The sequence below is a fragment of the Salmo trutta genome, chromosome 12 (assembly GCF_901001165.1).
Source record: "Salmo trutta chromosome 12, fSalTru1.1, whole genome shotgun sequence".
NCBI classification, from domain to species: domain Eukaryota; kingdom Metazoa; phylum Chordata; class Actinopteri; order Salmoniformes; family Salmonidae; genus Salmo; species Salmo trutta.
Window position 1 is genome coordinate 84,999,554 of NC_042968.1, and position 15,623 is coordinate 85,015,176.

The window sequence follows — 15,623 nt, forward strand, 5'->3', positions numbered from 1 at the left end:
GCCTATCGCTAGGGGTGAATGAGTGCCTATCGCTAGGGGTGAATGAGTGCCTATCGCTAGAGGTGAATGAGTGCCTATCGCTAGGGGTGTATGAGTGCCTATCGCTAGGGGTGTATGAGTGCTTATCGCTAGGGGTGAATGAGTGCCTATCGCTAGAGGTGAATGAGTGCCTATCGCTAGGGGTGTATGAGTGCCTATCGCTAGGGGTGTATGAGTGCCTATCGCTAGGGGTGAATGAGTGCCTATCGCTAGAGGTGAATGAGTGCCCATCGCTAGGGGTGTATGATCGCTAGAGGTGAATGAGTGCTTATCGCTAGGGGTGAATGAGTGCCTATCGCTAGGGGTGAATGAGTGCCTATCGCTAGAGGTGAATGAGTGCCCATCGCTAGGGGTGTATGATCGCTAGAGGTGAATGAGTGCTTATCGCTAGGGGTGAATGAGTGCCTATCGCTAGGGGTGAATGAGTGCCTATCGCTAGGGGTGAATGAGTGCCTATCGCTAGAGGTGAATGAGTGCCTATCGCTAGGGGTGTATGAGTGCCTATCGCTAGGGGTGTATGAGTGCTTATCGCTAGAGGTGAATGAGTGCCTATCGCTAGGGGTGTATGAGTGCCTATCGCTAGGGGTGTATGAGTGCCTATCGCTAGGGGTGTATGAGTGCCTATCGCTAGGGGTGAATGAGTGCCTATCGCTAGAGGTGAATGAGTGCCCATCACTAGGGTCGTATGAGTGCCTATCGCTAGGGGTGTATGAGTGCCAATTGCTAGAGGTGAATGAGTGCCTATGGTCTCAGCAATCACCACCACAGCGGGAGAGAGGTTGACTTGCTTTGCCCCTCATCTGGAGAGAGGGAGTTGTTTAACAACCCAGCAGGAATACTGTAATTGGGTGTTAGTAGTTCTTTACAGCGGCAACAGCATGGAGAACTCAGTCTCACAGTATGTTCACATATACAACCAAATATAAGTATGGATATCATGTAAATTTCCTTTCCTGCATCCCCTGTTCAAACATAGAGGTCTCCTGAGACAGACACCCCCCACTGGGCACAGACATCAACATCTAGTTTTGATTTACATTTGGTTGAGTTGTCAACTAACATGAATTCAATGTGAAATCAACAAAAAAATGGCACCATGTCATTTGATTTAGGTTAAAAGTTGGGTGAAAAACATTTGAAATTCCCTTACGTTGATTACTTCTTGCAAATCCAATCAGTTTTCCACATTGATTTAAAGTCATCACATTAAATTATTTTGTTGAAATGACGTGGAAACAATGTTGTTATAAGTAGTTTTTGCCCAGTGGGCTACGATATTAAGAAATATGACTGATTTCTGTCAAACTAGTCTCTGGAGCTCTGTCTAAAGGAAGTGTTTAGGGATGGGGGAAAAGAGTGACACCAATCAGGCCCCCGAGGACTGGAATTGCCCAGGCTTGGTCTAAAGGAAGTGTTTAGTTCCCACCCCTTCTGCCTAAAGCTATTTGACAGAGAAGAAGACGATATACTGGCTGCGACTGTGAGGCTGATTTAGCCGTGTTATGAATGACGTGCCTTCAGAAACGATTCAGACCCCTTGACTTTTTCAACATTTTGTTAGGTTATAACCTTATTCTAAACTTGATTAAACTGTTTTTTCCCCTCATCAATCTACACACAATAGCCCATAATGACAATTTTTTTTTACTGAAATATCACATGTACTTACACTACTGTTCAAAAGTTTGGGGTCACTTAGAAATGTCCTTGTTTTTGAAAGAAAAGCACATTTTTTGTCCATTAAAATAACATCAAATTGATCATAAATACAGTGTAGACGTTGGTAATGTTGTAAATGACTATTGTAGATGGAAACGGCTGATTGTTAATGGAATATCTACATAGGTGTACAGAGGCCCATTATCAGCAACCTTCACTCCTGTGTTCCAATGGCACGTTGTGTTAGCTAATTCAACTTGATCATTTAAAAAAGTCTAATTAATCATTAGAAAACCCTTTTGCAATTATGTTAGCACAGCTGGAAACTGTTGTCCTGATTAAAGAAGCAAAAAAACGGGTCTTCTTTAGACTAGTTGAGTGTCTGCAGCATCAGCATTTGTGGCTTTCATTACAGGCTCAAAATGGCCAGAAACAAAGTACTTCTTCTGAAAACCGTCAGTCTATTCTTTTTCTGAGAAATGAAGGCTATTCCATGCAAGAAATTGCCAAGAAACTGAAGATCTCGTCCACTGCTGTGTACTACTCCCTTCACAGAACAGCGCAAACTGGCTCTAACCAGAATAGAAAGAGGAGTGGGAGGCCCCGGTGAAAAGTAAGAGGACAAATACATTAGAGTGTCTAGTTTGAGAAACAGACGCCTCACAAGTCCTTAACTGGCAGCTTCCTTATAAAGTACCCCCAAAACACCAGTCTCAACGTCAACAGTAAAAAGGCGACTCCGGGATGCTGGCCTTCATGGCAGAGTTGCAAAGAAAAAGCCATATCTCAAACTGGCCAATAAAAAGAAAAGATTAAGATGGGCAAAAGAACACAGACAGCGGACAGAGGAACTCTGCCTAGAAGGCCAGCATCCCAGAGTCGCCTCTTCACTGTTGTCGTTGATTGGATTTCTGATTAATTTGACGTTATTTTAATGCCTTTCTTTCAAAAACAAGGACATTTCTAAGTGACCCCAAACCTTTGAATGGTAGTGTAAGTATTCAGAGCCTTTACTCAGTACTTTGTTGAAGCACCTTTGGCAGCGATTACAGCCACGAGACTTCTTGGGTATGACGTTACAAGCTTGGCACACCTGTATTTGGGGAGTTTCTCCCATTCGTCTCTGCAGATCCTCTCAAGCTCTGTCAGGTTGCATGGGTAGCGTTGTTGCACAGCTATTTTCAGGTCTCTCCAGAGATGTTCAATCAGGTTCAAGTCCGGGCTCTGGCTGTGCCACTCAAGGACATTCAGAGACTTGTCCCGAAGCCACTCCTGCATTGGCTTGGCTGCGTGCTTAGGGTCGTTGTCCTGTTGGAAGGTGAACCTTCGCCGCAGTCTGAGGTCCTGAGCGCTCTGGAGCAGGTTTTCATTAAGGATTTCTGTACTTTGCTCCATTCATCTTTCCCTCCATCCTGACTAGTCTCCCAGTCCCTGCCGCTGAAAAACATCCCCACAGCATGATGCTGCCAACACCATGCTTCACCATAGGGATGGTGCCAGGTTTCCTCCAGACGTGACGCTTGGCATTCAGGCCAAAGAGTTTAGTCTTGGTTTCATCAGACCAGAGAATCTTGCTTCTCATGGTCTGGGAGTCTTTAGGTGCCTTTTGCCAAACTCCAAGTGGGCTGTCATGTGCCTTTTACTGAGGAGTGGCTTCCGTCTGGCCACTCTACCATAAAGGCCTGATTGGTGGAGTGCTGCAGAGATGGTTGTCCTTCTAGAAGGTTCTCCCATCTCCACAGAGGAACTCTGGAGCCCTGTCAGAGTGCCCATTGGGTTCTTGGTCACCTCTCTGACCAAGGCCCTTCTCCCGATTGCTCAGTTTGGCATGGCGGCTAGCTCTAGGAAGAATTTTGGTGGTTCCAAACTTCTTTCATTTAAGAATGACTGTGTTCTTGGAGACCTTCAATGCTGCAGAAATGTTTTGGTACCCTTCCCCAGATCACAATCTTGTCTCGGCGCTCTACGGACAATTCCTTCAATCTCAGGGCTTGGTTTTTGCTCTGACATGCACTGTCAACTGTGGGACCTTATATAGACAGGTGTGTGTGCCTTTCCAAATCATGTCCAATCAATTGAATTTACCACAGGTGGACTCCAATCAAGTTGTAGAAACATCAATGGAAACAGGATGCACCTGAGCATACTTTTAAGTCTCATAGCAAAGAGTCTGAATACTGTTTTACATTTTTTATAAATTATAAAAACGTTCTAAAAACCTGTTTTCACTTTGTCATTATGGGGTATTGTGTGAAGATTACTCAGGAGTTTTTGAGAATAAGGCTGTAACATAACAAAATGTGGGAAAATTCAAAGGGTCTGAATACTTTCAGAAGGCACTGTATGACCTACTGGACCTTCCGCTACAAGTAACGGTGCAAACAAAACAATTGATGAACAAATTTAACAAAGACAACTGTTGAACAAAAAAAAGATTAGCCTTTTCTCAGGAGCTAACGGGGAAACTTTACAACAGCTGATCATGTACTGTAGGTGGTGGTAAACTAGACTTTTAAAAGAAAAGGAATGTAAACAGACTCCTCCACACACACCCCATGGAGACCAAACTAAAATCTGGGCAAGATACAAAGAAATAGCATCAGTTAACTCTAGCATGAAACTGTTTTTATAGGTGTAACTGCTTCAGATAATGTTAATTCTTTCACTTTGGCCAGGATTTTGGAATGTTCACTTTGTGGAATGAAAACAACCACCTACCAGTAATGTGGAGAAGAATCAGGAAATGTAAGAGCTAATTCATGAACGGCATTTCACCATTCAATACACCATTGCTTGGATGAGAAAACATCTGATACAACAGCCAGCCACTCAGGATTTAAGGAGTGCTGATGCCCTGGCATGGTGTGATGTGTGTAATAACACAAGATCATTTCTCAACCTCCACAGCGAGTGTCTGCTTGCACTGTAGACTATGCAGTAGGTGTTGAAATCAACACTATAAATGCACATTCCTTTCATTACATTTAAGTTCACTTCCCAATACTTTTTATGTCAATGTTCTCACCAAATAAATAATGACAGGGGAGTGGTTTTGACATAAGGCCTTGTGACGACAGTGGCTGCCAGAGCTGTTGTACGTCCAACCTTCCATGATTAGCCTACAACAGAGTTGACTACAGTACACCAGACACCATTGTTTATTAGACTAGATTAGTTTATTAGTCACACGCACAGGGTCGCAGATTTAATAGCAGGATACAGTGAAATTCTTAAACTCCGAGCTCCAACAGTGCAGGTCAAAAAGCAAAGTGATTGAAGCAATAATAAAAATACAATATGAATAATAATAATAAATCAAAATGCATTGGTCACTTGCGTTGAATACAACAGGTGTAGACTTTACTGTGAATGCTTACTTACGAGACCATTCCCAACAACGCAAAGGTAAAAACACAAATATTTACTAAATAAAAAGGAAATAACACAATAACAAAACAATTAAGATTTAATAAATAATCAAGGGGGTCAATGTAAATTGTCCGGGTGGCCATTTGATCAACTGTTCAGCAGTCTTGGGGTCGGAAACTTTTCAGATGCCTTTTGGTCCCTGACTTGGCACTCCGGCACCGCTTGCCATGTGGTAGCAGAGAGAACGGTCTTTGACTTGGGTGGCTGGAGACTTTGACAATTTTTAGGGCCTTCCTCTGACACTGCCTGATATAGAGGTCCTAGATGGCAGGGAGTTCGGCCCCAGTGATGCGCCGTACGCACTACCCTCTGTATCACCTTGTGGTCAGATGCCAAGCAGTTGCCATACCAAGCAGTGATGCAGCCACTCTCGATGGTGCTTTTTCAGGATCTTAAGGGTGCATGCCAAATCTTTTCAGTCTCCTGAGGGGGAAGAGGAGTTGTCGTGCCCTCTTCACGACTGTGTTGAGGTGTACATATTTACACCTGTAACAATGATAAATGTCCATTGGGGTGTGGGAGCAGGAGGGGAAGAGGGGGAGCAGGTAGCTGCCTAGTGGTGGCTATTCAGCAGCCTGATGATCTGGGGGTACAAGCTATTGGCCAGTCTTTGCCATGATGCTCCTATACTGTCCAAGTATGAGTGATGGAAGCGGGGAGAACAGGCCGTGGCTTGGGTGGCTAAGGTCCTTGATCTTCTTGGCCTTCCTGTGACACCTGGTATTGTAGGTGTCCTGGAGGGCAGGCAGTGTGCACCCAATGGTGCTTACGGCTGAGCGTACCACCCTCTATAGAGCCTTGCAGTCAGCAGCAGTGGAGTTGTGATGCAGTCTGACAGTATGCTCTCTATTAGAGGTCGACCGATTATGATGTTTCGATACCGATACCGATTATTTGTAATAATGACAATTAAAATAAGTGTTCATTCAGTATTGTTGTAACTTAATATAATACATCAATAAAATCAACTTAGCCTCAAATAAATTATGAAACATGTTCAATTTGGTTTAAATAATGCAAAAACAAAGTGTTGGAGAAGAAAGTAAAAGTGCAATATGTGCCATGTAAAAAAGCTAACGTTTCATTTCCTTGCTCAGAACATGAGAACATATGAAAGCAGGTGGTTCCTTTTAACATGAGTCTTCAATATTCCCAAGTAAGAAGATTTAGGTTGTATTTATTATAGGAATTATAGGACTATTTCTCTCTATACGATTTGTATTTCATATACCTTTGACTATTGGATGTTCTTATAGGCACTTTAGTATTGCCAGTGTAACAGTATAGCTTCCGTCCCTCTCCTCGCTCCTACCTGGGCTCGAACCAGGAACACATCGACAACAGCCACCCTCGAAGCAGTGTTACCCATGCAGAGCAAGGGGAACAACCACTCCAAGTCTCAGAGCGAGTGACGTTTGAAACGCTATTAGCGTGCACCCACTAACTAGCTAGCCATTTCACATCAGTTACACCAACCTCATCTTGGGAGTTGATAGGCTTGAAGTCATAAACAGCGCAATGCATTGCGAAGGCTGCTGGCAAAATGCACGAAAGTGCTGTTTTGAATGAATGCTTAAGAGCCTGCTGCTGCCTACCACCGCTCAGTCAGACTGCTCTATCAAATCATAGACTTAATTATAACGTAATAACACACAGAAATACGAGCCTTAGGTCATTAATATGGTCGAATCCAGAAACTCTCATCTCGAAAACAAAACGTTTTTCCTGTCAGTGAAATATGGAACCATTCCGTATTTTATCTAACGGGTGACATCCCTAAGTCTAAATATTCCTGTTACATTGCCCAACCTTCAATGTTATGTCATAATTACGTAAAATTCTGGCAAATTAGATCGCAACGAGCCAGGCGGCCCAAACTGTTGCATATACCCTGACTCTGCGTGCAATGAACGCTAGAGATGTGACACAATTTCATGTTAGCAGGCAATATTAACTAAATATGCAGGTTTAAAAATATATACTTGTTTATTGATTTTAAAGAAAGGCATTGATGTTTATGGTTAGGTACATTGGTGCAACGACAGTGCTTTTTTCACAAATGTGCCTGTTAAATCAACACCCGTTTGGCGAAATAGGCTATGATTCAATGATAAATTAACAGGCACCGCATCGATTATATGCAACGCAGGACACGTTAGATAAACTAGAAATATCATCAACCATGTGTAGTTAACTAGTGATTATGTTAAGATTGATAGTTTTTTAAAAGATAAGTTTAATGCTAGCTAGCAACTTACCTTGGCTTCTTGCTGCCCTTGCATAACAGGTAGTCAGCCTGCCATGCAGGCTCCTCATGGAGTGCAATGTAAGGGAGGTGGTTAGAGCGTTGGACTAGTAACCGGAAGGTTGCAAAAACAAATCCCCGAATCCCCCTTGAACAAGGCAGTCAACCCCCGTTCCTAGGCCGTCATTGAAAATAAGAAAATAAGAATGTGTTCTTAATCTAACTTGCCTAGTTAAATAAAGGTGTAAAAACTTTTTTTTAAACGGCAAATCGGTGGCCAAAAATGCCGATTACCGATTGTTATGAAAACTTGAAATCAGCCCTAATTAAATCGGCCATTCCGATTAATCGGTCGATCTCTACTCTCTATGGTGAAGGCCCTCAGGGACAGGACAAATTTCTTCAGCCTCCTGAGGTTGAAGAGTTGCTGTCGCGCCTTCTTCACCACGGTGCCCGTGGGGTTGGAGATGTGTATGCCGAGCAACTTTTTTTTTTTCCACAGCAGCCCCATTGATGAGGATGGGGGGGGCCCCAGAATGGTTCCTCCTGAAGTCTTTAATCAGCTCCTTTGTTTTGCTGACAGAGAGGTTGTTTATCTGACACCACGCCATCCAAGTGCCTACCTGCTCTCTGTAGACCATCTCGTCATTGTTGGTAATCAGACCTACTACTGTTGTGTCGTCAGCAAAAGGATCCATCAAAGGTATTAAACATGCACCTATTTTGAATGCTGAATTGAATGTTATTGAGAAAACAGAAAGTTGTCATGATGTATTTCTTCACAAACATCCTTTCTGAATTTAAAAAGTAATCCAAGAAGTAATTGAGTTTCTAAAATATCTGTAATCTGATTACAGTATTTTAACTGTAACGCAACTGATTATCGTTTGTATTTTGTAATCAAATTACATGTAATCAATTACTCCCCAACCTTGAGTAAGGAGAACTTAGAGATGATATCAGTGGGAAGCGTTGGGTTACAGGTCCAAGGTGGACAGGTAATATGATTATCGCCCCAACCAAGGAATCTGGCTCTTCAAAACGCAGACCATCATAAAATCTGCATTTTTAAACATTTCACCTGAGTTTCATATTGAAAGTCAGAATTTGTTTGTTTCAATAGAGTGCGGTGATAAGGGGAGTGCAACTATACCTTTTCTTCACACAAAATAAATACATTAGTGCAACACATGTCAGAAAATATTTTCATCAATGACAACAGAAGTATAACGATATTTGGCTGGCAACCACACAAGTAAATTAGGTTACAATGTTAAAGCAAGATATGTTTTTCTAAAACCATGCTTGGCCATCATATTTCTAATGTTTACCATAAAAAAAAGAATGTAGCTAGCTACATTTAATAATGTTTTGGTTGAAGATAATCTTGCATTTTAATTTGCTACAGGAGAAAAGCTACCCAGGAGGAACGTACGGTAGAAAAGCAGCCTACCCATCAGTCAGAACGCTGTCTGATGGGTCGTTCGCGAACGAACGGCTCTTTTTGAACAGATCTTTTTGGTGAACATCGGGAACTGAAACGCATCGGTGAAAGAGACGTTCATTTGGCTCACTGATTTGCATATTGCTACTACTGCTTTTAAGATCAAAACAACGATTATCTGCAGACACATTACAAAATGATTCTCTAAGAGGGTGAATCCGCACTGCAGAAACAATAATTAGTGGGGAGAGAGAGAGCATACATTCTGGTTCACGCTCAGTTTTGCAACGAATTAAATAGAAGCAGGTGACCTAATAATTTGCCCAGGTAAAAATGGATTTCATCTGACACAATGGGAGCCTACTTTCGGGGCTTTGTATTGGAGATGGGTTCTAGGTGGTACTGAAAATCATGGTTAAGTCGATTTGTAAGGATTTTGAACCAAATAAGCCAACTTTTTTTAGTGAACGGACCCAAATGAGCTGAAAAGAATCGGAATGCCCATCCCTAGTGATCCAATGAGAGCAAAGATATTTCATCCGAGTGGAGAAGTGCAACTGAAGCACAAAATTAGCCCTATTACATTCATAATTTGTAGCCAAGCAGAATTTACAATAAGAATATTTTTTTATCTGCATTTACAAAAAGCAGATATATTTTCTGTATTTTAGCTTTCCTTTCCGTGAGAGAAAAAAAAAAAAAAAAAAAAAAACGCAGAATCATGCGTTAACACGATCCCTGCTTCAGTACCACAGTATTAGTCCCAACCCAGACATCAGGTTCTTCAGTATCACAGAGATACAGTATTGGGAATCAGTAAACACAGATTGTACTGAACAAAACCTCGACCCTGCCAACATGCACTCTCTCCGATAAAGCACAGGAGATCTGAATCAGCAATCTCTCCTCCTTTAAGCTCATTACCACTTGATTAAAACATTCAGACTTTCATATGTAGACTGGGGCAATTTTCAGATGGATGACATTATCCGTAGTGAGTTCACATGAATTACTCTCACTTAGCAACAATAAACAGGCTCACATAGTAACAATAAACAACGTTGTTGTTGTCGTCAGTCCTCACACGGTCAAAACAAAGCCACACCTCATCTCTATAAAATGAAAACTGAAAATCTCATGTCCACCCATTTCATAAAGTGCCCAAGTTTTTCTAGAAATCATAGCTCCATACAACACAGTCACCGGTGATAAATAGGCCTAAGACGCCACCTATTGGTGAGAGTTTGTGGCTTCTCCTGGCATCTGTCTCTATGGAGGAAGACCAGTATGAAAAGCTGGAACATCCTCATTGTCTAACTACAGAACAGATAGAAATAACAGTCTGTGATCAAATGCATTAACTTACCTGATACATAACTAAATTAAACAAAAAAAACAAGGACTACTTTCACCATAAAATCGGATTTATTTTGTCTTCTCATGTATGGTCCATCTTAAAGTGCAATGCCACTGCCAACATAAGCAGATGATGGGCTTTCACATTGTTATTGTAGTTATTGCTCTTATGATTATGTACAGCACACAGGGGGGATGATAGGTCATTGAAAACTGTCAAGCTTTAAGCTTTCTCATGGATCAGGAATAATACATGTACAATTGGATGAATACAGTGATCTTAATCCTAGCTCCAGCAAAATACTTTTTACAAGGCTGTCCAAGGGAGACAACACCAGAGAATGGCCAAGATAAATATGGTATTACTGCCATCTTTGATATAAGCACCTTAAATCAAACAAGACACAACAAGGAAAGACTATCAAACGTAAACAATGTCGGCATAAAAAAAAACAGATACAAGCCATCTTCGTATTGTCTGAATTGGTGGATCCCGGTAATAGCAATTGACACTGCGATTAAATGCAATTCATAGATTGTTAAAAAATATATATTTAAAAAAATATATGCACAGGAAACCCATGTCAAAATATTTGCAAAATCAAAAGACAGAGTTAGCCTAAAAGTTAAGAATTTCAACAGCTTTCACAAGGACAACCGAGAGTCCTCAGGATGCCACAAACTAATAAAAAAAGTTCCAAAAGTGTAATTATTGATCTAGTTGGAGTTAGCGGTGCTGCTGGTGTCTAGACTCTGGTCTACCTCCTGTCTGTGCAGAAGATCTGAGTTCAAGTTGCGTGTTTCAGCGATGAGACGTTTGACCCCCACCATCCACTGACTGACCTCGTTAACATGGTCCACCATCAGAGCCCGATGGACTTCATCAGCAGCGTCCCAGTTCCAGCTCTTCAACTCTGACAGGAGCATAAAGACAGGAGCAGCACAGATGTGTTTTGGCTCATTTCAACAGATTTCTTTCATTTAAATGGGTGAGCCGCTTATTGACCCATGTATTTTTCCTCAGCAGAAATATGACATCTATCAAAGTGAACTGGTTCTCCTACCTTGCACCAGTCCATTCATTCTTCGTCTAACAGGAAGTGACAACTTCCCAGACCGCCACATGTCCTCAAAGAGCTTCAAGCGCTTCGCCACATCATCCCACACCTGTTTCTGCAAGGGGCACATGTCAAACATTCAGCATTTTGGTTGGTAAAGCAGTGAGTGTCATTTCACCCTGTGCACAATAACAGAGCTACAAATGTATCATAGCCAGACATCTGACAAAAATTACACCCGATTTTAGTTTTGGGTTAACCGAAATGACAGAACTACGTACACAATGCTATTTGTAAATGGTGTGTCAACTGTGGCTGGGAATTCTAGAGCTAGAGAAATCCTTCTTACTTTGACTGTGTGTCGACAAGCTGTCAGTGCCCAGTTGAGAAGAGTAACTACGTCGTTGACATCTGGCTCACTTTCTGATTGGCCACTGGCAGACTCTGTGTGCTCTACCACATGGCAAGGTGGTGGAGGTGTGGCAATCATCATCACCCCACCAACAGGAGGGGCTGCAACCTGACATGGCCGAGGGGGCGTGTTCATACTACATGGAGGAGGGGCCAGTGGGTTGGTAGGAGGAGTCATTGGAACTGATGAGATTGGAGAAGTTCCTGGGACCGGATCTGTGGATTAGTGATGCGGATTAGTGACGCGCGGGTTGACTCATAACCCGCAGTTGTATAAGCGGGGTGGTTTAATTCAATAAGACAAAAGTTGCGAAAGGAGAGTTGAAAATAAAGAGGGGAGGGAAGGGGAGGTACAGAAAAGTAATGTTTGGGAAAGATTTGGTGAAGGGATAAAAGCGGATGATAGTACTGACAGCTGTTATGTGGGATGATTGTGAGGCACTATACAAATTTGACAGTCACAAGACAGGACATCAAATAGGCCTATGACCATCTACTGTTTAGATGGGTTAAATGGAAAATTAAATCTGGACATTGACTAACCAGAATAACCGTCTGTTTTTTGGCCAACTCCAAAGACTCATAATACTAGTCCTGTGCGAATCGACATCCCTGTGTTTTGAGAGAAATGTCTGGGTTTTACAGGTGTTGCTCACAGTTTAAGCAAGAAAACAATAACTGATTGGAAAATTGAACGAAGTGCTGCGCATAGCCCATATATGAAGGGCCTACATGTATCAACTTTCACAGTGAATTCTTTTCTTTATGCGTTTTGTGCGAATGAATTGAACATCGCCAAATGCATCATAAAAAAAACGATGCTACCCTTGCTGTTAATAGATGGCAAAGCAGCATACAACTGAGCTAAACGTTTGGAACAAGGTCACTTTCTCATCCATAGCCTAAACACATATCAAGTGCAAGTTAGCTCACATCTGAAGGCTGGGGGGCTTTTAGGACATCTTCTACTGCAGATCGCTAAAATATCATAATGACTACAATCACACTTCCTCAAATCAAATATTATGGCGATGAACCAAAGATGGTTTGGTATGGTTTAGAAACTTGGGAACCAAGCTCGAGTTATCAGTGTAGCCTGTTATTGCCTGGACTTGTTCAAATAGCTTCACAACTAGAAAAGAAACTTCCAGGCTTCCGTCAACTGTAAAAAAAAAATAAAAGTAGATTTAGAGGGCAGTTTGGGAAAAAACGTAGCCCGTCCGAATCGTCCTCTGAAATAACGGACATTCTGGGAAATAAATACATAACCAACGTTCTCTAGTAATACTAGTCCCATGCGAGTAGGGCTACAGCCTTAATGATAACTCCTGCAGAATTATGCATTTATTGCTGTAAAATTATACACCAAATGTAGGCAAAATTTGGACTTGGGAACAAGAGTGGAGAAATATGATTTATTTCTGCATCTTGAGAGAATGCAATGCTCAGAGATACGAAATGTAGAGGTGCTGTCTTCATCATCAATGCATAATAATAGCTGATAGTATTTCAACCACATAAAACATGCAATATTCTGAAATCTTATCAGAAACACATTGGGTGGTTTTCAGCTTTCTTTTCCCTTACAACCAGTCAAACTGATGTCATTTGGACATTTTGCACAGAAAATCTTTCTTGTTTGTTTGTGCTTTATTGTATTTTCTACCCAGTCCCTAAACGTCTTTGCTCCGTGAAAAATGACAGAGAACTTTACCAATGTCAACTAGATTGAAGCATTCATTCTCTTAATCTATTACATTATCTGTTGAGCAAGGGTTTATTTAGTCTTCTAGGGCAACATATGACCAAAGAGGAGCTACATGTATCTAATTATAGAAAAATTGGCTAACAAATAGCAACCAAAATGTCTGAAATTATAACCAGAAACATATCTAAATCAGGCAAAACAAAATCCTGCACCCCAAGTCAAAAAATTGTTCTGCAGTCTCTGACTGTAACCTATAGCACCTTTTCTATATTTGTGAGTTAGGGTTGGGATTTTCACTTTATCACATATAGTCGGGTGGTTGCGGATGGGTTGTTAGCAATTGCGGGCAGGTGAACAAACAGCGGACCCCACACCACTACTGTGGATAAACAGAACCAGTATGATTCATCATACCCTCTGACATTCGTGGGAAAGTCCAGCCATCAGAAAGACAATCACACAGCCCCTGAGTAGACACCAAAGTACCAAGATACTCAAAAGATTATTGGATTTCTAAACATGTTCAAGGTGCGAATATTTACACATTTCTTTCCGACAGTCTAGAGAACGTACTGGAGGATCCAGTGAGTTGAGGTGGGGGCACTCTCTTGTTGAGAGGGGTCCTCTTGGGTGCACCTTGTGCTGCGGTCTGCAAACCGTAGGAAAACTGTGGAGGGTCATTCCAGCCCCGCTCCTGGTTACCTTGAGTAATAAAGCCAGTGAGAGTTTTATTTCAAAAAACCTATCAGAATATGAGAACAGATTGATGAAACAACCATTTACCAGTTAGCTAGTAGTATTCATTCAGTCATACACATGAACAAAACTGTTTATAATCATCACCAACATAATGTACCAGTAGTCATACTCTAACTAGATGCCATAAAGCACTGGGGAAACAACTAAGGTGAAGCTGTAGCATTAAGTAAATACAAAAGCATATTCAAAAAGTTTTTATAACTTTGTTAGCTAGCTAGCTAACTATCAAACTAGCTTGCTTCTGCTAGCTTGCCTTCAAACTAAGTTCTCACCCTAGCACACTTGCAGTAAACTGATACCACCAGCATGAATGTAGTTACATATTCTCGATAAATTAACACAGTAGAAGCATTCAATTGGACAGAAAAATACCTGGTTTGATGTAAAGGTCCTCAGCCTCCATTGCTTATTTCACAAAATAAAATAAACTCTCCACTCGTTTTTCTCGGACACGTGGACAGGATGTTGAACATTGACATAACTCATATCCGGTTGGTGAGTCGAACATAATACAAAATATTCATAACTAACCCAAGGTAGTTCATCTGTGTGTTTGTTACAGTGGGAGCAAATGAAGCATAGTGAGCAGAACAAGCAATGAGGTTGGCAACGGCTATTGGTGCGTTGTATCATTTATTTGCATATTTCAGTTAGGGAACGCCTCTTGTGTGAAGTGCGCGTATTGAGAAAATTAGCATAATGTCGGCCCAACCCATAATTAGATTTCCTGCCTTCTAGGCAGAGTTGCAAAGAAAAAGCCATATCTCAGACTGGCCAATAAAAATAAAAGATTAAGATGGGCAAAAGAACACAAACACTGGAAAGAGTAGCTCTGCCTAGAAGGCCAGCATCCTGGAGACGCCGCTTCACTGTTGACGTTGAGACTGGTGTTTTGCGGGTACTATTTAATAAAGCTGCCAGTTGAGGACTTGTGAGGCGTCTGTTTCTCAAACTAGACACTAATGTATTTGTCCTCTTGCTCATTTGTGCACCAGGGCTTCCCACTCCTCTTTCTATTCTGGTTAGAGACAGTTTGCTCTGTTCTATGTAGAGAGTAGTACACAGCAGTGGACGAGATCTTCAGTTTCTTGGCAATTTCTCACGTGGAATAGCCTTCATTTCTCAGAACAAGAATAGACTGACGAGTTTCAGAAGAAAGGACTTTGTTTCTGGCCATTTTGAGCCTGTAATCGAACCCACAAATGCTGATGCTCCAGATACTCAACTAGTCTAAAGAAGGCCAGTTTTATTGCTTGTTTAAATCAGAACAATAGTTTTCAGCTGTGCTAACATAATTGCAAAAGGGTTTTCTAATGATCAATTAGCCTTTTAAAATTATACATTTGGATTAGCTAACACTACGTGCCATTGGAACACATTATTGATGGTTGCTGATAATGGGCCTCTGCACACCTATGTAGATATTCTATTAAAAATCAGCGGTTTCCAGCTACAATAGTCATTTTTGTCTACACTGTATTTATGATCAATTTGATGTTATTTCAATGAACAAAA

At 41.5% G+C, this 15,623-nt stretch overlaps 1 protein-coding gene across 1 annotated transcript; it reads right to left on the minus strand.

Annotated features, from left to right (window-relative positions):
- Positions 1–10,222: 10,222 nt before the first annotated feature.
- On the minus strand, positions 10,223–14,800 carry LOC115204522 (steroid receptor RNA activator 1). Its single transcript, XM_029770172.1, has 5 exons — positions 14,481–14,800; positions 13,923–14,051; positions 11,580–11,857; positions 11,237–11,345; positions 10,223–11,086 (listed from the first exon to the last, which is right to left on the minus strand). Exons 1-5 carry the CDS (start codon positions 14,509–14,511, stop codon positions 10,890–10,892), a joined length of 744 nt encoding a protein of 247 aa, XP_029626032.1. The 5' UTR covers positions 14,512–14,800; the 3' UTR covers positions 10,223–10,889.
- Positions 14,801–15,623: the final 823 nt, after the last annotated feature.